Source organism: Tursiops truncatus, chromosome 3 (assembly GCF_011762595.2).
Source record: "Tursiops truncatus isolate mTurTru1 chromosome 3, mTurTru1.mat.Y, whole genome shotgun sequence".
NCBI classification, from domain to species: Eukaryota; Metazoa; Chordata; class Mammalia; order Artiodactyla; family Delphinidae; genus Tursiops; species Tursiops truncatus.
Window position 1 is genome coordinate 89,350,526 of NC_047036.1, and position 27,813 is coordinate 89,378,338.

General features: G+C 34.2%; 1 protein-coding gene across 1 annotated transcript in view; it reads left to right on the top strand.

Moving 5' to 3' along the window:
- MAN2A1 (mannosidase alpha class 2A member 1) overlaps positions 1 to 27,813 on the top strand; it is a 161,235-nt gene that overhangs the window by 69,994 nt on the left and 63,428 nt on the right. Inside the window, exons 6-12 of the mRNA XM_019940811.3 lie at positions 744 to 917; positions 3,642 to 3,828; positions 7,923 to 8,100; positions 13,537 to 13,739; positions 16,524 to 16,706; positions 21,228 to 21,342; positions 22,077 to 22,144. Of these exons, the coding sequence (XP_019796370.2) occupies positions 744 to 917; positions 3,642 to 3,828; positions 7,923 to 8,100; positions 13,537 to 13,739; positions 16,524 to 16,706; positions 21,228 to 21,342; positions 22,077 to 22,144 (1,108 nt within the window). The remainder of the gene's footprint in view (positions 1 to 743; positions 918 to 3,641; positions 3,829 to 7,922; positions 8,101 to 13,536; positions 13,740 to 16,523; positions 16,707 to 21,227; positions 21,343 to 22,076; positions 22,145 to 27,813) is intronic.

Genomic DNA, 27,813 nt, shown 5'->3' on the forward strand with positions numbered 1-27,813 from the left:
AAATAAAAGATCAGATTTGTATAATGCCCAATGAATAATCTTATTCCATTAATTCTAATCTGTGCATTTATTATGTTTGTTATATTTTATCCTCTGTGAAATTGAGATATATCTTTAGGGCTTCACTCTTAGAATTGGTGTGAGTCAGGTGTGAAAAATTCTATTGACCCATTCTTGGTAGAAAGCACCAGCATCAAAATGTCTTAAGATTTAATGAAATATGGTACAGTTACTTTGGCCATTTCTGCTACTGTATATTATGATGATTTGGGACTATTGTAAGCTATACAAGATAGTTTAAAATCCCTTAATGTTGGGGTTGGGGAGTGCAAGTTGAAATGACTTAGGTTACTTTTCTATATTATGTAACAGGGAGTTGCTGGGTTATGCGTCTCCACAGAAGACAGGACTGTTAGATCCTAGAGGGCAGTGACTTGGTCCTGATTCTTTCTCTGCCTCCACTGAGTGCAGAAGCGTTCTAATATCTATCAGGTGGCAGAGTGCTTATTTCACCTCCAGCTGATTAACTTCCAGTGTTATTCACCCTGCCCGGGAGAACACAGCAGTGGCAGAATCCTCCTCTCAGGGAGTCCTGCTGGGAATGCTCGCTAAGGGTAATGCTGGGCAGCCCCTTTATTTTAGAATCCAGGAGACCAAAAGAACTCTGATGGGTCTAAATGTGTTGTGACTTCTTCTGTTTCATTTATCAATTTAAAACAATAACACATTTTCTTTATCAACAGGGGTGAAACCTCGGTCTGGCTGGTCTATCGATCCTTTTGGACATTCACCAACAATGGCTTATCTTCTAAAACGTGCTGGATTTTCTCACATGCTTATCCAGAGAGTTCATTATGCAGTTAAAAAACATTTTGCATTGCATAAAATGCTGGAGTTTTTTTGGAGACAGAATTGGGGTATGTAGGGTTTGATGAAAGTTGAAGATCTCACTTGACCTAGATGTTATTTCACAGGGGTTATGAACTCATGCTGTTATGGGTTTTATTCAGAGTGTCAGTCTTGAAAATATGGTTGCCTAAAGATACACATAATTGTTTTTTCAATGTATTTGTGTCAGGAGTCTTTTAAGCATTGGTGAAGATATTTACCTATAGAACATTGTAGATTCTTTTTTAAGCCTAATGGAAGTAAATAAATACAAGTAATTAGTCTTTTGCAAGTAATGCTTTCACTTGCTTCTCTTTTAAAAAGTACCTGTTTTATCACAAAGTTGTATGTGCATTAGAATTAATGTCCAGTCATATATCTCTCATTCAGCCAGTGTTTCTTCCTTCTGTCTCTCCTGTCTCTGCATCTAGTAAGAGTTGCCTTTTAAAACCTTAATCCTGTCCTACTAGAACAGCCCTCCTATTACCTGTGTCGCTTGTTTTCACACTGTTCTGTGGGCACGCAGGTGTTCTAAAGATGTACTTCTCCAGCTCTTTGCTGGGGCAGGGGTGACAAGATTTAGGCCTCCTGAGAGGCCTTAGCCTTTCCCAACCCCCATGTAATTCAGAACACCTTATTTTCTTACTTAATTTTATTTATTGAGTCCTTATTATGGGCCATGCATGGTGTTAGATGCTTTATATTCACTCTTTCATTGAATCTTTATAATTCTTTAAATTAGTTTCTATAATTATCCCTTTTAAATGGTGAAGAAATGGAGGCTTAGATATGTGAAGCCATTTGCCAAAAGTCATAGAGGTAGTGGGTACAGAGCTGAGATTTGAATCCAGTTCTGTGCTGTTCCAAAGCCCAGGTCCCTAACCCCTAGTATATACCACCATCAGTATTAAGTTCTTGGTAAAATTTCATCCAAAAAAAGGATTTCATTGCTAAGACAATGTTCAGAAATCACTACATTACATCATACTTGCTTCTCTGTGTAATCTAAGACCCTCCTGAAGTGTTTCGGAAAAGTCATTTGTAAATTTAGATGGTATCTTTATGTGTACTGTTGTTTTTTTCAATAAGGAAACATAATAGCTATATAATTTTTTACCCTGGAAAATTAAACCTAATCTGTAGGGAAAACAAGAGCTTGTAGGGGATTGCATCCTGTATACTTTGATCAAATGCAAAGGAGCATACTAATTGTTTTATAAAAAGGATTATTAATTTGAGGAAGCTCTACTTAAAATATTGCTTACATTCAAATTGCCCATAAAATATCTATCACCAGGAAATTACTGAGTACTTTTATGTTCTTAATACCATGTTAAGAAGAAATCTTGCTTACAAGAAAATTATAGTCTAATTTGATAAAAGACAAACACCACCAAATACAGCAGATAAACTGAAATGTGTAAATGAGCTGCTAAATAGTATGGCATGAAGAGAGGTAGTAGGATGTGGAGTATGTCCTTGATTCATAGCAGAAAGGAAAGGAAGTTGCCATAAGTCCTGGGACTATGACAGCCTCTGTGCAGATAGCAAGCATTAGCGACCAGCATCCATGATGTGACAATCATGAATGTGATTCAGTGAAACAACTTACAGCACACAAATGTACGGATTATAATAGCTTTAAAGTTTGGAAAAGACCTGGTAATTATTTTAACTAAATGGAGTGTGAGAGAAAACTGGAATATTTTAAGACTTACTTGATAGATTTGGACATGTTGCTTTAAAAATGATGTTTTGGAATCAAGTAGAGCTTCTTTGTGTGTTCTGGTTCTTAATGAAGCAGTTGTTTTCAGTTTTTTTAAATGTACACGTTGCTTGTTTGTTTTTTCTTGTTGTCTGTGTTTCTTATAAAAGCAATGCATTGCTGAGAATTGGAGATCCATACATAAAGGGGAAGAGGTATTTGCAGGTCAGAATCATAAAAAGATACCACTTTTAACTCTTATCGAAGTCCTTCAGCCTTACTTGGTGGGAGGCTTTTGACCTCTGGAAAGCAGTGATATCAACACATACTGGCATTGAGGTTTCTATTAAAAACAATTCTGTGTCAGGAACCAGTGCTCGTTTTCTGTATCTTTTTTGTTTGCTTTGTTTTGATTCTTCTTTTTGCTTTTGAAAATTACTTTTACTTTTCCTCTGCCTCCATGGAGAAAAGCGTCATTGGCTCTTTATTGGTGAACATCAGGGTGACTCCACAAAACTCTCCTGAGTACACTTCTTTCTCATCACTACAAAACCAGTATTTCCCCAGTATCTTCACAACCCCCTCCTTCTTCTTCCCTTATTCTTCCAGGTCCCCTTTTTACTCCCTTCCTCTCTTCTCACCTAGTCTCTGCTGCTAATGGTCTCTCTCAGAGTGTCCTGTTACCTGAGGTGGGAGCAGATGTGGCCGGAGCTGGCAGCCAGGGATAGACACGGCCATAATTTTGGATGAGCTGGTTATAAATTTTGCTTCTGCTCAGTTTATATCCTTCCAGGTCAGCAGATGCTGCTTTATGGCGGGGCTTTTCTCTCTCAGCTAAGTTTAGATAGAAGAGGTAGATAGAGACAGATGTGAGTATCCTCCTTCTGGCTGGTGGTCATTAAACGCTGCTTGGGTGTGTGTTCTAGTAGTTGAAGGGGTTGTTGATTTAGGGTAGAGCTTGCATTATGTATGTGTAAAGTACTGGAAATTTGAACAGTTTGGGGAAAACAAAATTTATAAATGCAGGTCTGTTGGCTCTTTATTTTAGATCTGGGATCTGTCACAGATATTTTTTGCCACATGATGCCCTTCTACAGCTATGACATCCCTCACACTTGCGGACCTGATCCTAAAATATGCTGCCAGTTTGATTTTAAACGACTTCCTGGAGGCAGATATGGTTGTCCCTGGGGAGTCCCCCCAGAAACAATATATCTTGGAAATCTCCAGAACAGGTACGAAAATATGCATTTTGTAAGACAATATCTTGAACAAGCAAGCATCAGTGGCTTGTTGCTGAAGGATTGAATAAATGGTTTTTAGTAGCCAGCTTATCCTTGTTCAAGGTATTCATTCAAACTAGATCTAAAGCAACTTAAAAATACCAGAGCCTTGACTATTTGTCTTGTATGTTATAACTTAATGGAAAGTGAACAATAGTAGATTAATATACAATGGATAACCTATAATACACTGTTATTACTGTCTCCTTTGCCCTCATTATAAAAGCCTTCTACTGTGTTTGATTGATTTCATATACTTTCGTTGATAAGAAAACTTACGGTCTCTATGGTATAAATTGGTAAGAAAAGCAGCCCAACTGCAAAAACACATTTATTGAAATGGAACACATAAAGAGTGTAATTATCTGTTCCCTTAACAACAATTTCAGTAATAGTGAATGCTGCCCAGCTCTGATGAATACACATCTGCATCTTTCTGATGTTTTTGACTTACAGAAAACTTTAATTAGGAATATTCATACTTAAAGATTTTTAAATAAAAATCAAAGGAATGAATTATTTTTTTTTCTTAGAAGAAAACTGTCCTAATGATGGAAGCATCTCATTAAACCAAGCTACCTATACTTCTAATTCTGGTGCTTTTAAAGTTTAATTTCTTCACTTTAAAATTAGTGGCATGTTAATGCATGAAAATAAAACATTGTGTTGTAATATAAACCACTCAACTCTGCTAGAAAAATAATATAGCCTTGTAAGATCGTTGCTCTGGGCTCAAATCTCTTTATTTTTGAGCATATGTATATGTATAACTGATTCACTTTGTTATAAAGCAGAAACTAACACACCATTGTAAAGCAATTATACTCCAATAAAGATGTTAAAAAAAAAAAAAGAATTAACTACTAAAAAAAAAAAAGGCTTTTAAAAAAGTGTGTGTGAGGATGAAGGTGGGATTGGGTCTCTTTGCATTGAGTGTCCTTGTGGCCATAAAGAAAACATTCCAGTGTGAGCCTCTCACCGGCAGACAAAAAAGTATTTTAGCATGGCAGCCTTCTTGAAGCCATGGATCCTTTGTATCAAAATCTGGCTTTCATAGTTGTTTTGAAAAACTGTCCAAGGTTTGGGATCAACCTGGTTTCATTTTCTTGATTCCTAGAGAAGTGAGGGTCAATGGGAGACCCTGAACAGCCTGCTTTCTAGGGTCAGGCTACTTAGGCTAAGAGAGTAATCCAGTATATTATGTAGCAAAAGGAGTAGTGGAAAGGAAGTGGTGGTGGATTGGGGCAGTGTGTGTGTGCATGTTTGGGGAGGGGGGATTCTTGCCTGTCTACTTGGGAAAACAGCTGTAACTGAATGGTATTTACACTCCTTTCAGCTCCAGTGGTCAGGGATAGGAAACTTTTTGAAGGGTAACCGGAATCCCAGTGCACTCATAGATATTTTGAGGCCCGTTTTTTTCTTTTTTGGGTGCTCCTTAGAGTACCTGAGAACTATTTTGTGTAATCCCGTCGCTGTATCATAGAACCCTTCAAAGATTACCCCCCTATCCCCCCAAGAACACATCTTGTGGTCAGTCAGTTCCAGTGATCCTGAAAGTGGTTTCCAGGCACCTGGGACATAGGGATGAAAGAATCTATATAATACCTACATAGTTTTTTTTTTTTAAACTTCTTGCAAGTCTTGAAGTCTTAGCTCTGCTGGTTATTCCTGTGCAGATATCACCTTCCTTTTGAAGTTGTGATGAACAAAGATCAAACGTCGGCATTCCAGCTTAATGGCATTTGATTTTTTAATTCCCTAAACAAAATGAAATTTAACTATAAGGTACAGGTGATACATTTAATAAGTTCAGTTTATCAGGTTCCTCTACTTTGCAGATAAAGAAATACCATTCTTCAACAAGTTCAGTTATTGCTCTAGTACCATATATTTTACATACGATTGATGATTCACATGTCAGGTGATTTGATGTTTCAGGGAATTCTTTTTTTCTTTGTTCTAGTTAAGTTGCTCCTTCTTACGTGGTAGAATAAATGAAGAGAATTGCAGCTGTGCATCTTTAAATGTGATGTTGGTCAGTACATTTGTCATAAGTTTACTGTGCATTAGTGAGTACCCACTACCTGCCAGGTGGGTTAGGTTGGTCCCTTGGCTTTCCCAGCATTGACACTTTGTGAGCAGGAGCTTGGGAGTTAGTTAGGATAGATGCTGAATAGAAAAGGCACTTCATTAGAGTCTGTGATTTCTTTCCTCTTATGTGTTTTACACATATACATGCAAAATATGGTATATCTTACAGTAGTAAACCTTGGGATGCATTTAAATGATCGCATACCCTTTTTTATGCTGGTTGCCTGGGGGATCTAGTTGGATGCTCACTCATACTAGTATCGGCGATTTATGTGTATATTTTTTCCTCGTGTTTCTTTGGTCTTATATATCTTTCTATGTGATTAATTTCATCGTATGTGTGTTTTTTAATTGTAGGTAATAATCTAAAATTGTTTTTGGAAAATGTGGAATATTAGTAAATTACTAGTAAAAATTAAGTACTATATTGAATGCTAATCTCAGAAAACTAAGTATTATATGTTATATAATCGGGTCATTTGTAGAGACGTGGATGGATCTAGAGACTGTCATACAGAGTGAAGTAAGTCAGAAAGAGAAAAACAAATATCGTATATTAACGCATATATGTGGAACCTAGAGAAATGGTACAGATGAACCTGTTTGCAGGGCAGAAATTGAGACACAGATGTAGAGAACAAACGTATGGACACCAAGGGGGAAAAGCGGCAGGGGGTGGTGGTGGTAGTGGGATGAATTGGGAGATTGGGATTGACATATATACACTAATATGTATAAAATAGGTAACTAATAAGAACTGCTGTATAAAAAAATAAATAAATTTAAATTTAAAAAAGAATATTACTGTTACATTTTACCCACCAAGTTATTAAATTTTTGCTAATTTAATATTTGCAAAATATTAAATTTTTTAATATAAATATAAATAGAGACTGTCAATATAAAAAGACTATCAATATAAAAAGATCATATGAGATTCTAAATTTAGTTAAATTTTTTTTCATAATTTCTACAAAATGCCTCTTTCCATCATTGATATTCTTTGAGATTTCTTCATAAATTTTAATATTGTGAATTAGAATCTAATTCTGGATAATCCTTGAAATGAAAATTGGAATAGTGTGTAAAAAAGTGTATTTGTCATTTGTCACTGTTTTTTTAAGCTTTGGCATTAGAAATATGGAGAACTACTCTGGGTTCATCTGCTTGTTTAATTTCACTTTCAGAAGCGCTTCCTCTTAGTTTGTGTTCCCAGACTTCCTCAAATGGTTCTCCGATTCAGCATCTCCCAAAGGGTTTTTTACAGAATACGAGAATATGAAATATATGAAGCACAGCAGCACGTTGTGTTTAGCTGACCTTTTGAGTCATGGGTTAGCGCCCAGAGAGATAGAAACCAAAATAGCTCATTCAACTCCTAAGCTTTATCTGTTGATCAGTATTAAGAAGGACACCGTGAGGAATACTCAGATTATTGACGGAAGGTGTTAAGTGAGTTGATTTTCTTCCTTTAGAAAAGGAAATATGGTTCTATAATTGGCTTCATTCTAAATACCTTTTTATGTTTAATTAGGCAATTTTAGATTAAATTAGAGAAAGGGAATTAAGTCAAAGCAAACTTCAAAGTTTATATAGATGAGAAATCCTGTCTTCTTGGACTAAATTGTTTTACGACAGGCTATCTGGGAGCCAATCTCTGTGGCTGACCTTTAGGAGGGCATTGATGCCCCCAGTAATTATATGCCAAAGTTGGTATGTGACTTTATTTCTCTAAGGATATTCCATTGGAAAACTATGGGTTTTTCCCTCTGATAAGAATTTATGAATATTTTAAATGGATAAAGAAAATCACTATGGTAGTTTAAAAAGTCTGCCTCATAAATTATGCTAAGATAGAATATAGGTAAAATACACAATATTTTAATATAATACACTTTTTAATGAGTTACCCCCTTGTTCTTTTCTTAGTAGTATTTTCCTTTTTTCTTTTGTAGGGCTGAGATGCTTCTAGATCAGTACCGAAAGAAGTCAAAGCTTTTCCATACCACAGTTGTCCTGGCCCCCCTAGGAGATGATTTCCGCTACTGTGAACGCACGGAATGGGATCATCAGTTCAAGAATTACCAACTGCTTTTTGACTATATGAATTCTCGTTCTCAATATAATGTTAAGGTAATGAGAAAATATTTTATTATGAGACTGTATTTGAAGTTGACCCTTCATTATTAAGAGAGGCTAAAACACAATAGCCTTAGTTTCTTTGTCCCACATCCCAGTATTTCGTAGAATATGTAGTTCTTCTATAAAAGTATAATTCATGAAGAGGAAAATTATCTTATATTACAGTTCCATTTCTAAAGTTGTCCCTTTCTTACCACTCATTGAGGATTAAAGAGGCATTACTTTATGTAGTTGAAAACATGCACCTACTAAGTTGTGATGTTCATTTTCCAGTGATGCCCTGTTTTCCTTTCCTACTGAAAGTGTGTTGTTTCTTACATTTGCGTCCTGTGATTTAGTAGTGTGACTGGCAGATGCACATGTCAAGAATTTTGCAAACAAACGTCTTGTATCCAGAGACTACAGTAGCGTTTTTCTTAGATGAGAAGGCTTCTAAAATTAATCATTTGTCTGTCGTTCTTGCTCTTTCTTCCCCCCTGTGGAAAATCTATTATGTCCCTAAAGTTGTGAGAATAGTGAAAATTCCTTCCTCCACCCCACTCCTGCTTCCCATATCCATGACTCAACTACAGCATTCATCAACTCAAGGTCACTCTTGTTTCAGCTGTGCCCCACTGTCATCTCACTCCTCTCTCTCGAATTATTTTGGAGCAAATCTCAGCGGTCATGTATTTTTGTCTATAACGATTTCAGTATGTATCTCTAAATGAAAAGGACTCGGTGTAAAAAGTATGATCGTAATACCATTATCACATCTAAAAAATTAAAAGTAATTTAATATCATATATCCAGATAGATTCAAATTTTCCTGATCTCACAAAAGCATTTTTTTTTTATTTTTAACAGATACATTGTGTAAGTCAGGATTCAAACAAGAGTCATATGTTGGACCCTATATGAGAAAATGAATTATCCAACAGTTTATTATATTCACATATGAACCTTTAAGACAGTAAAAAATATGTGAAAATACCATAGAGAGGAAGTGATATACCTGGTAGGAAATTAGAAAGCTGATGATATACCACCTTTTATGTAGTGAGAATTCAAATTTATTAAGTAAACTTAAATAATATTAAATAAATAAATATACTTAAATAAAATATTGAGGTTATTCAAGATACTTAAAACTGAATTTCTACCGTGTTATAAACTCTGAGCATCGGGCCTATATTTAAATCATCCCTGTAATCTCAAAGATAAAGTGCATACATGGACGTTTGATTAGAAGAGTCCGTATGTATGTGGGAATCTTATCTCATTATCTTCTTGGGGAATGGTTTTGAGGTCTGCAAAAGGATCCACTGCATGATTCTGAAGAATTTAATCCTGCTTTTAGTATTTTACCTATTTCCTCCTTTGTTTGCCCACTAGAACAATTTTAACGTAATTTAAAAAGTTGATGTATCATATACATAGAAGTGTGCAAACCACTAACTATGCAAAGAATATTTTCAAGTTTTAAAACCCCCATGTAATATAAAAAAAAAGAATGTCTATATGTGTATAACTGAGTCACTTTGCTGTACAGCAGAGATTGGCACAGCATTGTAAATCAACTGTACTTCAATAAAAAAAAATAAAAAAATAATTAACCCCCCCATGTAACCACCATCCAGATCAAGATGTAGAACATTTATAGCCCCTGGAAGGGTCCCACAGATGTCCTCTAAGTCATTACCAATTCCTTCAAAAGTAACCACTATTTTCATTTCTATCACTGCGATTAGTGTTGCCTGTTTTTGAATTTTATGAGAAGGGAATCTTAAATATGTGTTATTTTGTGTCTAGCTTTTTTTGCTCCACATTATGTTTTTGAAATTCATCCATCCACCATTACGTGTTGCTGTAACAGTAGTTCATTAACTTTTTATGCTGTATAGTTTTTCTTTTTTCCTTTTTAAGGAATATTTATTTATTTATTTGGCTGCATCGGGCCTTAGTTGCGGCATGCGGGATCTTCGTTTGCCAAATGCGGGATCTTTGTTGTGGCATGCGGGATCTTTAGTTGCGGCATGCAAACTCTTGGTTGCAGCATGTGGGATCTAGTTCCCTGACCAGGGATCGAACCCAGACCCCCTGCATTGGGAGTGTGGAGTCTTAGCCACTGGACCACCAGGGAAGTCCCAATGCCGTATAGTATTTCTAGTATCCATTTGATATATATATACCACCATTTATCCATTCTATTGTTGATGAACATTTGGGTTGTTTCCAGTTTTTGCCTATTACAAATAATGCTGCTTTGAACATTTTGTGCATGTTTTGGTATACATGTGTATGAATTTATGTGGGTATAAAATGGGATGGAGTTCTGGGGTTATTGGGAATTTACATGTTCAACATCACTAGATATTGCCAAACAAGATTCCAAAACAGAAGCACTGGATATTGCATTGTATGACGGTTTCAGTTGCTCCACTTCCTTACTCAGACTTTGTATTGTCAGGATTTTTTTTTAATCCTTTATGATAGATGTGATGGTTTTATTTTGTATTTCTGGTAGTTAATGAGGTTGAGTCTCTTTTCATAAGTTTATTGCCATTTGGATATCCTCTTTTGTGAAGTGCCTATTTAAGTCTTTTGATGATTTTTTTTTATTAAATTGGGTCATCTGTCTTTTTCCTAACCATTTATAGTTCTCTTATGTATTTTGGATTGAGTCTTTTTTTCAGATAAAAGTTATACACATGTTGTCTCCCACTGTATAGCTTGTGTTTTCTCTCTCTTAATGCTGTCTTTTGATGAACAAATTCTTAATTTTAATTGAATGTAATACAGCAGTATTTTCCTTTATGGTTAGTGCATGTTATGTTTCGCTTAAGAAAATTTTGTTTACCCCTATAGTCATGAAAATATATTTCTTCTGAAGCTATCCTCTAGAAGTTTTATTGTTTTACCTTCAACATTTAGGTCTGTAGTATGTTTGGAATAGATTGTTGTGTATTGTGTGAAGGGAGGGATCGAGATACTTTTTGCCTATGTGAATATCCAGCACCATTTATTGAAGACCACAGTTTGCCCACTGTACTGCAGTGTCGTCTTTATCATTAATCATGAGTGAGATGAATGTATGTGTGGGTCTGTGTCTAGACTTTCTATTCATTTTTGTCTATCTGACTGATCTCATACTGTCTTAATTACTACAGCTTTATAATAGATCTTACTGTCTGATAGTATAATTCTTCTAGTTTTGTTCTCCTCAATATTGCATTGGTTATTGAGCTCATCTGAACCTATTGGGTCTGAAGTTAACGCTGTATTTCCTTGTATTTGTGACCCTCATTTCTTGCATGTTCACACACACATATTCTGCTTCCTAGTAATTACATTCTGCTTCCTGGTAATGAGATTAGGGAGTAATACGTAATATTAACTAAAATGTATTGAGAGATTATGATTTGATAATTAAGTTTTTTAAGTGCTTTACTTTATTTAAAAATTTTTTTCTAGTTTTACTGAGATATAATTTGACATATATCACTGTTTATGTTTAAGGTGTTTAAGGTGTACAGCATAATGATTTGACCTACATATATTGTGGAATGATTACCTCAATAAGTTTAATTAGCATCCATCATCTCATACAGGTATAATAAAAAAAAGAAAAAGAAAAAATATTTTCCTTGTGATGAGAACTCTTAGGATTTACTCTCTTCACAATTTTCATACAAATACAGCAGTGTTAACTGTAGTCATCATATTGTATATTACATTCCTAGTACTTATTTCTCTTATAACTGGAAGTTTATACCTTTGGACTACCTTTCTCCAACTCCTCCTCCCTACCCACCACCTCTGATAACCACACATCTGCTCTCTTTTCCTGAGTTGTTTATTATTATTATTACATTTCACATGTAAGTGAGATCCACAGTATTTATCTTTCTCTTTATCTACTTAGCATAATGCCCTCAAGTAAAGTGCTTTACTTTAACAATTATTGAATTCTCCGAACATTTTCTGGTAGGTACTATAATTACTCATGAGGAAACTGAGGCACAAATAGATTAACTTGCCCCAGAAACACTATATTTGGTGAAGCCAAGATAAGAGTAGATAATATAGTTGAAAATTGATTTTCTTTAATGTAAGCATAAGGATTTGGAAATAGACATCCACTTTGCTGTTACAAAATTTATTATATCACAATTATATTAGATTATAATGACTTATATTATCTTACAAGTCATTATAATGACTTATATTTATATATAATGACATATTTATCTTACTAATATCATTGTTATGTTTCTGGTTAATATTTTGCCTTTGCAATGGAAGAATAATAGCTAAAACTTATACCGTTATTTGCCATCATGTTTCTAAGCATTTTACTTAGAACCCTATTAGCTGTAACACAGAGAGACCCAGAGACATTATATACTATGCTCAAAATCACATGTTTCATAAGTGGTAGAGATGGAATTCAAACCCACATCATCAGGATCCAGCTTCTGTGCTGCTCTTAATAACTGTTGGAGTGCCACTAACTCCTTTTGACTACTTTAATTATTTTTCTGCCACACTGAATCAAAATGGCTCTCAATATCTGTGTGTGTGTATGTATGTATGATGTATAAGGTCAGAAACAGCAAAATTAGCATCTTATTTAAAAGAACACATTCCCTACTTAATTGTCTAATTGTCTGTTTACTTCTAGCAACACTGCCTTTTAATATCTGTTTATGAGGTCTGGTATAATGTTTCTTTTTTCCTTTGATTTATAGAATCGTTTGGGCTCATAAAAATGGATTTATGTACTAGTAATTTGAGTCACTAGTCAGAAAAACCTTTTCATTTGAGCAGTCAGCCTTGCATTTCTTTTCCCTCTTTGTGTTTTACCTATATTCATTGTTACCTGCTGGTAGAGAAAGTCCATTTTTTTTAATGACCTGCTGTTCTCAAAAGTCTCTCTTCTCTCCATTATAAAGAACAGAAACTGGGGAGAAGGGGAGGCCAGGGGAGGGTATGTGCATATGATATATGAAAATACTTAATAGCTAACAAAACTGTTTTTCCAGACGTCTGGAACATTTTACTCAAAATACGTGTCTTTTATTTTTGCTGCTTCCCCCACTTTCCATTCATCTCTGGATTATTCCATATCCTGATCCTTGCACACTTGGAGATTCTAGGGATATGTAAGGAGTTTTCAGATCCACAAATTTGTAGCTCTAAATAACTCTTCTTACTGCATAGGTGTACAAGTTTTCTCTTAGTTTAATTTGGGACTTGATGCAAGTAAAAGAAAGTCACTGAGTGCTTCCCCCCCTGCATTTGAGTAAGTCTGAGCTATATATTTATCTTAACTTGGAAGCATGTCTTAAATATTTATTAGTAACTTTTCCTTTCAGTGCTAGAAGCAATTTTAAGGTAGAGATGAATGTGTGAATAAGTGAAATGTACCTTTTTTTTTTTTTCTAGATACAGTTTGGGACTTTATCAGATTATTTTGATGCACTGGATAAAGAAGATGCAGCCAATAGAAAGAATAGCCAATCAATGTTCCCGGTTCTAAGTGGAGATTTTTTCACTTATGCTGACAGAGATGATCATTACTGGAGTGGCTACTTTACATCCAGACCCTTTTACAAACGAATGGATAGGATATTGGAATCCCATTTAAGGTACAGTTACCTTTAGATAGCTACATTTATTTTTTCACTTCTTTTATGTTATCATAACCTATCTGTAGAGTTTTGCATAATATACAGCATTTATACAGTGTTAGGATGCATTTAATGTAATTGTGAAATTTTAATGCAATCAGAGATGTGTCTCCAAACCATAATCAGATTATTACAGAGGCTTTTATTCTGGAAGGAAAAGCAGTTTATGTAATTAGATTTTCTGGGAGTTGTATTCAATGTTTTATATTTTTCTAATTAAACTACTTATATTATTTGCACACCATGGTAGTATTCAGTGACATCATCGTGTGTCTGCAGGTCAGTAACCTGGCAAGCTGAATTGTTGGAAACAGGGGCGAGGGTCAAAAGGAGCAAATAGGGTCTCTCAGTAGCCAAAATGTAGGCCTCAAAGTACATACTCTAAAACCAATGTACTTTATATGTGGGAGAACTTTAGAGGCTCCATCTCAGTTCTTATTTATTTATTTGAAACACATTTCTATAGGTATGATTTTCTGCTTAGAAGAAAATTTGAAAGAGATGAGAACAGATGGAGGCAGAGTAATTGGTTGAAAAAGTAAACAGATATGGAGACGATAGGAAAGTCATTAGAAAAACATAAAAACACTCTAACCGTGCATTATCCAGTTCTTTTCAGTCACTATCCAATAGAACTTCCTGCAGTGATAGAAATACTCTATTTCTGCACTGTTTATGAAGTATCGTAGCCACTAGCCACATGTAACTATAGAGCACTTGAAATTTGACCAATGGGACTGAGGAACTGAACTCTTAATTTTATTTAATTTTAATGAATTTTAATATACATAGCCACATGTGGCTAGTGGCTGTCATAGTGGAGAGTACAATTCTATGTAACTGAGTCTCATTGTTTTTTGATAAAGAGAAACCACCCCAAGGGAATCCTGAGGCTTTTTCTATGTGTGTAGCTCAGGAGAGTAATTTATTTTCATGACAAATTCATTGTCAGTTAAGTTCAAAATATGAATTCATGATGAATCTCAGTATTAAAAATAAAAATTTATATCAAACCCACCCTCTTCTATGTACTAATGGATATTGAATATATTTTGGACAGACTTTTTATAAAAATCAATAATTTCTTTAAGAATTGTACTTTTTTATAGTAGTGTGTGTTTTTATTATTTTTACTGTTGTTGTGCTACTGTTCCCACAAACTAACAGTAACTGTTATTTAAAAAGCCTAACCTTTGACTATTTGGGGGAATATTCACAAACGTGCCAGATGAATATACATTATTTGTAACAAAATAGAATTATATATTACAGAGATTTCTGCATTCTTACCCAATAGAATCTTAGTTATCTTTATGTTAGTTATCTTTACAGTTAGTTATCTTTATGTTATTCATAATTTTTGGGTCAAGTATTTTTTAGTGGCAAAGAGTTATGAATATTGGTTCAATCTTAATTTATTAAACTTGTTTAAGGTGTTACTTAAATATATTACTACTGGTAATATATTTTGATAATTCTGCTGCTTTAAACTAAAACAATAAACCTATAGTAAGTTGAATTTCAAAATGTAATTAATTTATTTGAAAATAAGTTAATTGTGTGATAATGATATTTCATCCTCAGCTCATTTGTAAAAAATGTGTATAAAATAGAAATGTACAAAGAAGAAAATATTCTTGAAATCCACTTTTTTACATTTTGGAGTATTTATATGTATATATATTCTTTCCATAACCAGGAATACTTGCTCTGGATATATATGCATACATATACATACAGTTTCCTTAATTCCTATATAGTGATTCTCATGCCATGAATTTCAGAAGGCTTATAATTTTGTAAAGTGGAGAATATTTAGTTTCTTTAAATTATTTCAACAATTCAAACGAATTCTTTTTTTTTTTTTAAGCAGTTTGAATCTCTCCTTGTTTTTTGATACCTTGGTACATTTTCATGCTTCCTTGATTTTCCTCTCCATCATCTTAACATGTTTGTGGTAAAGAATCTTCTTATATTTTTCACTCCATCAAGGCATGTCTCTTTTTAAAGAACTTTTAAGAAACCCATCTTGAACCATGTCCTCAGATGAAAAACATTAAAGATGAAAATTATAAACCCCCATATTATTGCTCAAAACTGTCCTTAAGCTAAAGTATTTTTATTTTTTACTTTAAAATACTAAGAAAAGATGGCATAAGATTTATCATCTTTCAGTTTCTAATGTTAAATTCTCTATAGTTGTTGTATGTTATCATTCAGCACTTGGACTAACTCTTGTCTCTGAGCTGTCTGGCCATCATTTTCTTCTTCTCCTTTACTGTTAGTCTAACACTCACGTGGCCATGCATTTCCCCACCACCTCTCCTCTTAATGTACCTATGTGAGAGTAAATGGCTTTCTGGTGATGAAGTTCATGGTATATGTCTAAGCTGCTAAGAAGAAAGGACGGAAACATTTATCCAGTTCTTACTGCTTTGAGATATTTTTTCCCTATGTTATATGTAAATGGACATATCTTTCTGCCAACAGGTACTGACTTCTCTTCCTTATATCACTGAGACATGGTGTTCTTTGATGATTGAGAATTTAGATGTATTAGGTGGATACCTTTGTGGTTTTATAGAAATGTTTATTATCAGTATCTGTCTTATAAACTGATTGTACTGAAATCATGGATTTAAAAAAAAACACATTTGAAAATGTATCAGTGCCACCTATTTTAGGTAGTAAACTAAAATGTTTGTTTTGAAATAAAAATTAATGACTGTTTTATGCAATTAGGGCTGCTGAAATTCTTTACTATTTCGCCCTGAAACAAGCTCAGCAATACAAGATAAGTAAATTTCTTTCATCATCCCATTATATGATGCTGACAGAAGCAAGAAGGAATTTGGGACTATTTCAACATCATGATGCTATCACAGGAACTGCAAAAGATTGGGTGGTTGTGGATTATGGTACCAGGTAATATATTGAAAAGTGGACTTAAAACAAAATCTTTTAAAATTTCAGGTCATAAGCTTTTATTTTTGATGAAGTGTCTTTTTTAATTGTAATGCTGAATTTTTACTGAAGTAAAAGCACACTAAGTCAAACCAATTTCAAAGATACATGTGTCACACCAAGAAAACATTTTCAGTTATGCTGACAGCCCAAAATGCTTATGTTTTGATGAAGTTTTTAATAATTATATCCCTTATAAGGTTTGCTTTAGAAAACCCACCAATTTTCAGAGTCACCAGTTTTTCAAGAAATCTGTTGACAAAGTACTGGCTGTCTCAACTTTTTATTGTAGCGCATTTCTGTAAATGGAGTAGTAAAACATTATTATAAAACCGATCCCACTTTTCCCCAAGTACAGTGTGGTAATTGACCAAGGATTTGGTATCAAGTAAATCATAGTTATAATCCAGGGAGATAAAGAGCTCCACTTCATTATATAGCCATTTAATTTCATCCTATTTCATATCCATTTGTTCTTGGATACCTCATTTTTTGATAGGGGCATTGACAAAAAAGTTTAAGGCTGGAAGAATAGCCAGGAAGTAGAAGAGCCTAGAAACCTTGTCATATATGGCCGATATAAGGAATTGGGATGAAAAGCGATGGCCTGGGTATTGATATCAAAGCCATCTTTAGCTCTTGGATGGTCTGTCAAATGAATGATGGAGTAGAACTCAGTTATTTTCATACTGCAGATCAGAAACAATGAGTACAGCCTTTGGCTCAGAATAGCAGAGGGCTTTGTAAACAGTGCTTCCCAATAAGCTTACCTTTTGTGATAGTGAGATTTCCATCATCATACCAGAGTTGAGGCTGCCATTCGTTAGGATCAGTGCAGAGGAGATTCCCACACTGGGGGAGGAGTTTTGCCTATTGTTTCACTGTAGCTTAGGTTAGTATTTCTTCCAGATTATGCTTTGATATTATTTCTAAATCATTAAAAATATGTTCTGATTATAGATTTTAAAAGTTAATCTCTTTTATAGGTATTCTCATATGTGGAAAGTGTACATAGCACATAAAGTCATTATTAAAAACTTGATCCACAACTGATACTACTAATTGTAATGAGGGTTAATTAAAGTTTTAGTTACAGTATTTCGACTTCCTTTCCCTAAACTTGGGAAAAAAGTGTTCTTGAGGTTTCATTAGTTGACTTGAGTCTTTAAAAAATATATTCAAGGTAGTACCTTGAATATCTTCTCAGTTTTCTTATGGCAGATGTATTTAGCATCCGTCTATTGAGATTGAGCTGAGCTTAAAGTAAGAAAAACTCATTGTATGATAATGATGTTATTTCTTCCACAGAAAGCATTTTTGAAAGTAAGGTCAGATACTCCATTTTTCTTTTTCACCTGTTCCTGTCTTCTTGGTTTATTGAGAGTTTAAAAGTGAGGCTGCTGGGAATCAGACCAGAGCAGAGCTCCTAAGAGGAAATAGAGAAGTCATCCTCCTCCACTACCTACTTGCTATCTCTCTGGCTGTGATATTGAAAGAAATTTGGGTACAGGTCACTGGGTTTTTGCTACAGAACATTTTCTGTCTCATAACCTCTCCAGCGGCCTGTCATTAGTTCCTCCATATGTTTGGTGTTGCTTTTAGCTTATAAAAGCATCCCCATACAAAATTGCATCTCAGAGAAAAAAGACACAATAATTCTCAAGTTGTACTTGACATTTGTAAATTTGCTTTGTGAGTACTTCACACTTCATTGAAAAGTCGTAAACAATTATCAAGTCATTAGCACAGACATTTTAAGTAGGAAATTTCAAAACACAAGTTAGAGAATTATAAATAAAGAGGCAGCTAGTATTGGGGGGTCTCTTGTCCTTGGATTGTTGACTACTTTTTATTCAGATGTTGGCAGAAATGTCCCAGTGAACAAGTGTATGAGTTAGGGGCTGCCTTTGGCTGCTAGTAATAGCAACTCGGAACAGAATTAATCCTATCCTGCTTATTTTTAGGCCATGTGAAAGAAGTCTGCAGGTCACTGGTTCAGGTGTGACAGCTCCACAATGCCATCAGGGCTCCAGGCCCTTTTAGCTCTCTCTTCTGCCGTTTAAGGGTGACTCTTAGTGTCATGCTATCAACAGTAGATTGAATCTTTATGTAATTATAAACTGGAGAGCAAGCATACATCATGGCATATTTGGCTGTTAATTCTAATCATGGCATAAAAAATGAATTAGAATGGGCAGTGTCTATGTGGATGTTCAGCTTAAAAGTGGTTAATGGGGCTGTGTGAAGAAGGAATGGTAATGAGGTCAATTACAGAAAGATTAAGAATTCTGTCCATTGCTAAGTTGTAATAAAGATAGGTAGGAGAAGAAAATGAACAGAGGGTAAGAACAAACGAGACTCCTAACATGTAGATCAAACTGTTGAATAACAGACATGATAACGTCTCCTTTAGACTGCAGGAATGGTAGCAAACTAGAAAACTGTGATTCCAAAATGATGTTTCCTGAACTGTTTTATAATAGGATAAGGGCAGGTTAGGAAATTAGAGGCTCTGAGAAATACCACGTTGATGAAATGTTGAAACATGTAAAATTTTGTTCTACCCAGTTTTCCCCAGACTTATTTACTGTGTTTAGCTTTGTTTTGTTTTCAATAAAATAGCTTTATACATACTGAGAAAGTGTTTGGGAAATGCGCCTGTCCTTAGCGGTCATCTCATAAGAAGACTGCGTGTGTGCCTTTAGGACACGAAAATTGATTCGTGACATTCACTCAGTTTAATTAGGACTACTTTAATACACTGTAACACATATAAGGTTTTAGCTGATGGAGAACATGACTTATTCTTCATGTTCAGATGACCTCATAAAGATAGCCATGTAGATAATAAAAATAAACTTAGATTGAAGGAGTTGTTTTTCTAACTGAATTGTATTCATTCATGTATATGGTCTTTTAGTCTGGTGAGAACACTTACTACTATGTAGTAAAACATTTGAATAGACTGAGAAATTTAGGTGGATGATGGTCTGAACTTAAATCCATAAGATTTTAATACTATGGTTACAGAGTTACTATGTAAATGCATTTAATTCAAAACTTATTGATCATGATCGCTTACATCTTTGAAGTTAATCTTAATGCTCTGGAAAAAAGAAGTTATTTCTATCTAGTTCTTTTATAATTTTTTTGTTGTTGCATGCCAACAAAAATGTTTTTAACAGATAGATCCAAAATTGCTTCCTGTGTTGGGGAAAATAATATAGTCACTCTATAAACATAATAGATTTATTCTAATGGTTGATTGAAAACATGATTAGCAAAGTTTCTCTACAGATTTCTCCAATATGAGCTTGCTTAGAGGTGCCTGCTCTCTAAAGCTTTAAATAGTAAGATTAAATTTGGAAAAAAGGCGGTTTTTCCCCTATGTGTAGTGCTTCACCAATAGCTGGTAATGTACTGAGATTCTATTCCAGAATTGATCTTGAAACAGTTGATTCATAAGCATCCCTTTGGCTCCTCAGACATAATTATACAATTTGAATACAGTTAAGAATTTCAATGACAAAGAAATATGATAAGGACAAAGACAATTTCATTATCTGGATCTGTGAAATACTTTTTTTCTCTAGTTCTCTTGAACAAGAACATGAAACTAAATTCACAAAATATATATTTGAATTCTTCAGGAATTTAAATTCTTTGAAATGTGTATACTGATTGAATTTTTTTGTGAATGAGAGTTAATCTCATGTCTTCTTTTGTCATTATTTCAATGCTTGTTAAAGATTTTTCTAAAGTAAAGTATCAAATCATTGCTTTTTGGTAGAACGCCTTAGAGCTATTGGGGTGATCATGTTGGCTATTGTTATTATTTGGTATGATATTCATGTAGAATATAAGTAGTTTGAATAAGTTTATGTGTTTCGGGTGTGTCTAGAAAGTTTTCTTATTTCAAATGAATCCTTATCAGTGATACCTTCTGATTAACTTTTTTTTATCCCTAAGTACTTCATTCAGGGTAAAAAAAAAAAAGAGCCAATTCATCATAGGTTTATTATAGGTTTCACTTTGAATACAGGATGAAGGTGATAGTGGTTTGGCCATAATTAAAGAAACTGAAAATATTATATACAGATTTTTTTAAATGTTTTTATTAAAGTATAGTTGACGTACAATGTTGTGTTAATTTCTACTGTACAGCAGTGATTCAGTTATACACATACATATTTTCATATTCTTTTCCATTATGGTTTAATCACAGGATATTGTATATAGATCCGTGCACTATACAGTAGGACCTTGTTGTTTACCCATTCTGTGTATAATAGTTTGCATCTGACTAATCCCAAACTCCCAATCCAACCCTCCCCCACCGCCTTCCCCCTTGGCAACCACAAGTCTGTTCTCTAGGAAAATATTGTATAGAGATTTGGGGGGGGAATTTTATTTTATTTATTTTTTATACCGCATAGAGATTTTTGAATTACTTCTCAGACTAGTAAAATTTTTGGTTCACAGACTCTTTCATTCATTGATGAATTTAAAGAAGATAATTGGACATTCTGCACTGCTGCTTATTTTGAAGGACAAACGCTCATACGACTCTTACTCTTTTGATACCTTCCTAGAAATGGTTAGTTGATATCTTCTATTTTCATAATAAAAATGTGTGATTCTTTTGTTCTTGGGTTGGAAAAGGGAGTGAGAATCTTAATAAAAAGAGACATTGAAATATAATTATTTCTTTTTACATTATTTGAAAGAATTTTTATCACTTTATATAAATTACCTGTGTGTCCCTTCCCATAAGTGTGACTCTATTTGATTTATGGTGTGTATTTTATTCTCACTAAATCTAAGCATGAAAAATAAAATAATGAACTTATTTCAAGGTATGTAAAGCATACAGGCTTTTAGAACACTTAAGTGATATAGTAAGGTAACTGGACATTATAATTGTTATTTTCCTTAGCTTTAATTAGAAGCTCCTTGATCATATGTTTTCATATTAAAGTAAGAATGCAATAAACAGACTTACATTTTTTAAAGATATGAAACATATGACACAAAAGTAACATAGTAAAACTTTTTGCAGAATTGTCTCTAGAATTCTGATTTGATTCCTAGTTAGAACTGCTCGTTATGGACTCTAGTACCCGTAACATATGCTGTACTTGAAATCTAAATACACAATACATGCGCACAGACACAAGATTTATTTGTTTTGAACTATGATGGACTTCATGTAGCTGGAAAGGGGTTTTTTTTTCCTACTGTGCCCTTTTCATGTTTTTTTAAGGTACTATTACATAGCTAACTTTGAAACAAGTTTTAAAAGTAAAATAAAAACTTCTGTTCATTTTATAGGATTTGAAACAAAGAACACAAAGTTCTCTGCCACAAAAAAATGTAATAAGTCTGAGTGCGGAGCCAAGGTAAATAGCATAATTTCTCATAAACTTTGACCACTTCTATGACTTAACTTTTTGGAGTTTTCATGATTTTGTTCTGGACCCAGCATATATCATAAGGCAGTATTTCATTTAATCAACTTACAAATTTAAAACAATTGTTTTGAAGAAATGGATTTTCCCCCATGACTGTGTTGTATTCAATGCTAATAGCTAACACGGCGTTTGGTACCTTGATAGCTGAATAAACTATTATAACAATATTTCTTACAGAATACTTGATGTTGGATGGTAAATATATAGCTTTATTCTAAAAATTACCTTATATTTACAATATTGATTATTTTTAGAGTGTGTTCTTTCTTGATTACCTTTTTATTTACTTACCTTGTTTTCATTAATCTCTGATCCTGTATTTTTAAATGAAAGAAGAGACGTAATTACTATTAGAAGATAAGGATTCCTACTGTAAATTATTTACTAGGTAACTGTCATTGTGCTTGTAAAACTGCCTCATTTTCACATTGTTGATTTATGTTTAAGTAAATGGGAAAGGTGTTCAGTGGACTTAAAAATGGGGCATTTAATGGATGGCTGCCTCTGATTTACAAAGAAACCTTTTATGTTTTTATTGACAATTATTTAACCAAGTTATCCATTTTTAATGAGCAAATATCAATCAGTCAGTACCCAGTGTATGCAGATACACAGCGTAGTTTTGTAATATAACTTTTTACTACCTAAATTGAGAAATTGAGTATCACCTGTTATAAATTGTAGAATAAAAGAGTAATTGTAAAGTGTAATTCATGATTTTACACTTTATTAAAATTATTTTAAAATAAATGGAATCAAAGTTATCACAGAAATTTTATAATTGTTAATAAAGTTGAGATTTCAGTTAAACATAGACTAGAGCCTTAGCTGACTAAACTTCTTCAGTAAATAGAAACTTAAAGCATATAAAGGTCAACCTTAGAACAGGAAGGTAAGTATATTTTAGTAATACTAAAGTATCATTAAAGTAATACTAAAGTATCACTAAAGTAATACTAAAGAAGCCCTACATCTCATTTGGCTGGAAAAAAGAAGGGATTAATTTGAAAAGAAAGTTTAAGTCTTAAGTTTAGTCTTGCTGAAGTCTTAAAGCTTTCATATTGCCAGGCCATAGTTAGGATGAAAGGATAATGATATTGAAAGAAAAATCAGATGTAAAATTACAAAACATTTTCTTTGTCTTAAAATAAGTAATGTTTTGATGAATTTTGGGTTGTATGGGCATTCTTTATATATTGTGTCCCTAATAAACTGTGGTGTCAGTAAATCTATTTGGCTTTTGGCATAATCCTCTTATCTATTACCTTTTTTATCTTTTTCTATTTTGTTGGGGGAAGATCTTCTTTTTTGCTGACTCTAAGAATAACTTATGCTTGCTATACGTAATTCATGCTCCATCCCCAGCCCATTAGTCTTCCTGTGGGTACATGTTAAGGTGGGTGGGATGCAGTGGGGATGGGGCCATAATGAGTCAGAGGACTCATGCTCTGTGCTCTGTCCTTGCCTTAGCCAGACGTAAGTGATAATTCAGCCTTACTTATGCCAGAGGAAGAAAGTTAGGAGATAGAGGTCTATTAATTAAGGACAGAAAGTTAGGAGATAGAGGTCTATTAATTAATATATTTTTGAGCTTTTAATATTGAAGAGTTTTAATTAAAGATAAACATAAGTAGGCTTTTTGAATCTATTAGGAAAACAGTCACTTTTTGATATTTCCATTTAAACAGTTTGTATTTAAATAGTGTTCTTCATTTTAATATTATATCTTCAGAGTTCTTTTCTACCAAATGTCAATGCTCCTGTTTCCGTAGTTAGGTGAATTGGGAATACTTAGGATTGTCTGATTCCTATTTTTATCTTTATTGTCCTTTTTGAACTTTAGAACCTCATGAATAAAACCACTTATATTTTTGGTTTTAAAATCTATTTTTTACTTGTTAGCCACAAATTTTCTGAGTTATTGATCTTTCAGTAAAATCAGTGAAGAATGGAGGACTGACGATGGCCTTTAAAATGGAAGCCTTTGGTAGTTTTATTTTGCAGGTACCGAAAGTTAAATAATTGTCTGTACTTCTCAGTCTTTAAATTGGCAGTTTCAAAAGAGTGGCCATGGTCTTCCCTGGTGGTGCAGTGGTTGAGAGTCCGCCTGCCGATGCAGGGCACACGGGTTCGTGCCCCGGTCTGGGAGGATCCCACATGCCGCGGAGCGGCTGGGGCCGTGAGCCACGGCCGCTGAGCCTGCGCGTCCGGAGCCTCTGCTCCGCAACGGGAAAGGCTACAGCAGTGACAGGCCCGTGTACCGTAAAACAACAAAAGAACAAAAAAAAAAGAGTGGCCATAACTCAGTCTTCTATTCTTTGTGAGTCTTCTGTGATGCTCTAAGGCTTAGCTTTATTTTGCTTATAAGAATAATACTTATTTGAACGACATATTATTAATCTAAATAAAACATGCATTCTCAATAGGGAGATGTCTTCCCTAGGAGGCTAAGAATTGGTTCTTGGTGGCAGGGTGGGGGGCGGTGAAAAACACTTATTTTTTTTAATATGCAAAGCACAGATACAGATAATAGTACGTAACAGATAAACATTTTATGTGTAGTACTAAAATTGTGTAGAGGGATAATTAGGAAAAAAATGTCTAAAAAGAATCTTTAAGGAGGTTGTAATAAAAAAAGGTTGAGAAACACTGGTCTAAATCCATACAGTTTAAATAATACATGTGAATGAATTTGATCATGCTGTTGGCAACATTACAGTTATAACCTAACATGATTTAGTTTGTGAGTATTTAAAAAGTAGTCCATGATCTGCTGAAAGTGACATAGTACATGTCAGTGAGCCTAATTTAATTCACAAGGTTATGTGAACTGTATAATGAATACATTCTTAGCCTTTGTATAGAAAGCAGATGTGATTAAAAGTTAGGGCACCCTGGACAAGTCATAAATTGTCTAGCCTTAAATAATCCTTAAATGTACAAAGATGTTTCTGTTTCTCTACATTCACAATTGCCTAAGGAAAGCAACTGTAAGGACACTTAATACAAAGACTTACAGGATTAGGAACTTAGAGAACACTGAGGATGCAAGGTAAAATCTGAGACAGGCAAAGAGATTTCAGTCTTCTTTCAGCATTCCATCTGTTCAGGCAGGACAGGATTAAATGTTGCCACAGCACAGGTCTGTAAGTCACATGGTTTGACAAGGTATAAAGGAACTTTTTTTTTAATGGTAGATAATTTGAAATGCCACCAAGTATGTAATCAAAGTTACATCGAGATTGCGTCTGTAAATCTGAAAGTTTAACTTTTTAAGTAATAGATATGTTTTTAGTTTGAGAGTAATTTATTCAAACCACTATTACAAATTTACCTTTAAATGCTTTTAATTTTTAGCAAGGTATTTATTGGTAAGGAATCGTACATCTGTTTCTTTTGGCTAGAAAAAGAAGGGATTACTTTGAAAAGAAAACATTAACCATGTGGAGACACAAATGAAGTCAATGTTTTCTAGGCTTAGCCAGATTTAAAAAGGATAGAACTCCAAAAAGGCACTTGTTAACCCATTCACTTGGAGTATTGCCATTCGTTTGTTGGATGACCTCCCTGCCCCTCTAATTTAATTTCCTCTGTTTTTCTCCATATATACTTTTTTTGGATTCTAATCTTGATTGAGAGCATCATTTTCTTTTTAGCTGTCTAGGTTCTGTAACCCCAGAAAACACTTTGACTTCTGTCTTTTCTCATTCCTTAAGTATCATCAATTGTAGAGTGTTTTGGATTTTAGCTTTACTCATCGCTGACATCCATCCTCTCCTCTCTTTCTGTTACTTTGGTTTTAAGCCATCCTTTATGTTTTGCTTGAACTACTGCAGTGGCTTCTTGCCCCAAGGCCTTTCTCTGTGCCTAAATTATTAACTATAATTTATGTAGTTATCTGAGGAATCTACCCAAAGCAGAATTCTGAAAAAGTTACCTGGCTAGAAACAGCAAGGCTTCTTAGGACCTAGACTCAAAAGTCCTAGAATGTCATTTTCACTACATTCTACTCGTCAAGCAAGTCACTAAGGCCATCCAGGATATAAGAGAGGGGAATTATTCTCCATTACTTGATGTGAGGAGCATGTGCAGGAAGCAAAGGGAATGATGGCGGTCATCTCTGGGGACTATCTACCACAGTTTGCCACTGACCACCACAATTCACATACCTCCCATGTGCAAAATAAAATAAACTCACCCTCCTCCCAAGTTGCCCAAGATCTCATCCCATTATGATAGTGGCCCCAATTTTTCATCTAAATCAGGTCCAACACGGCTCAGCCATATGGCTGGGAATTGTGATTGGCTTATTTCTGCCAGTATAATTATTTGAAGTTAATCCCACTAGACTGTAAACTCCTCGAGGGTACGAATTATTTCTGTCATTTATGTCCACCACTATGCCTATGGTATGATATTCAACATAGTAAGAATTTAATAAAGATTTGTTGTAATATATTTTATTATTGCTTGAAGAGGATATTAAACTTCAGACACCAGATATGCATAGAATATGGTTCACATTCTATGTGAACCATATTCTATGTGAAATGTAGTATCCTGGTGTATATTCTCCCCAATTGATTCTTTCATCTAATATTTGTAGGTTGAGTGGCAGAAGACTTCCAATCCACTAAATACTAATACAAGTAAAAATCAGCAGTAATTCAATATAGCTTTGAATTTGATCAGCATTTAGACAACTGCTCATTTGAGATTTCAGAGTTTCATACTATGAGACTTGAAAAATTCAGGGTTGCATCTCAGCATCATTGCATTCTTGTAGAATGAACTTCGTTGAGGTTACATCCTTGGGGGCTCATCAGAATCAGTGTTCGAAAGATACTCCCAAATACCTGAATGAGTTGCCTTATCAGATCATAAGACTTTTTTTATTGTTGTTGACATAAGAGTATTTGCCTGATTCTACGTTTTGTGTTTTTAATATTGTTCCCAGAAACAGTTCTTCTGGTAGTAATTATCTACTAGTGTGATGGGATTCAAGGCTTTAGGGCATTTTCTGATTGGTCACTATGTCATCAACCTATTTTTATACCAAGTCAGAATGTAAGTAAGAAGGTATCTAACATCTCTACCAGTTATTTAAACATAGGTTTTAAGTGAAGAAACCAAGTTCACAACCTTATTTTTATTGTTTGGAATATTCACTGTTTTTCTTTGGGGGAGATGGAAAAGCATTAGCAGTGATAATTAGTGTAAGCACTGTGCTTGTTTTTCATGGATTGTAATGTTCAAGCTCAAGTCTTATCATGTACTAGAAAGCTAGTATAGAAGTGTCTTCACATTAGTTAGCAGAAAGATAAATGGATACAATCAAGAAGATTGAGCTTTTTTTTTTTTTCTTGAAAATGGTGGGTTGCATTTTAAAATTATACCAAGGGAATTCAAGGTGATAATAGAATACATGATTTGACTAGGATTTGACACTGTACTCTCCAGAGGTTCTGTTATTCTGAGAGCAGCCCAAATGTCCTTTCCTGAGAAAACTAGTTTAGAACTTCTCTTTTAATGGGGGAATTATTAACTGACAGTACCGGAGACTCAAAAAAGCTGAGCTATTCTAGTCTAGGTCTATC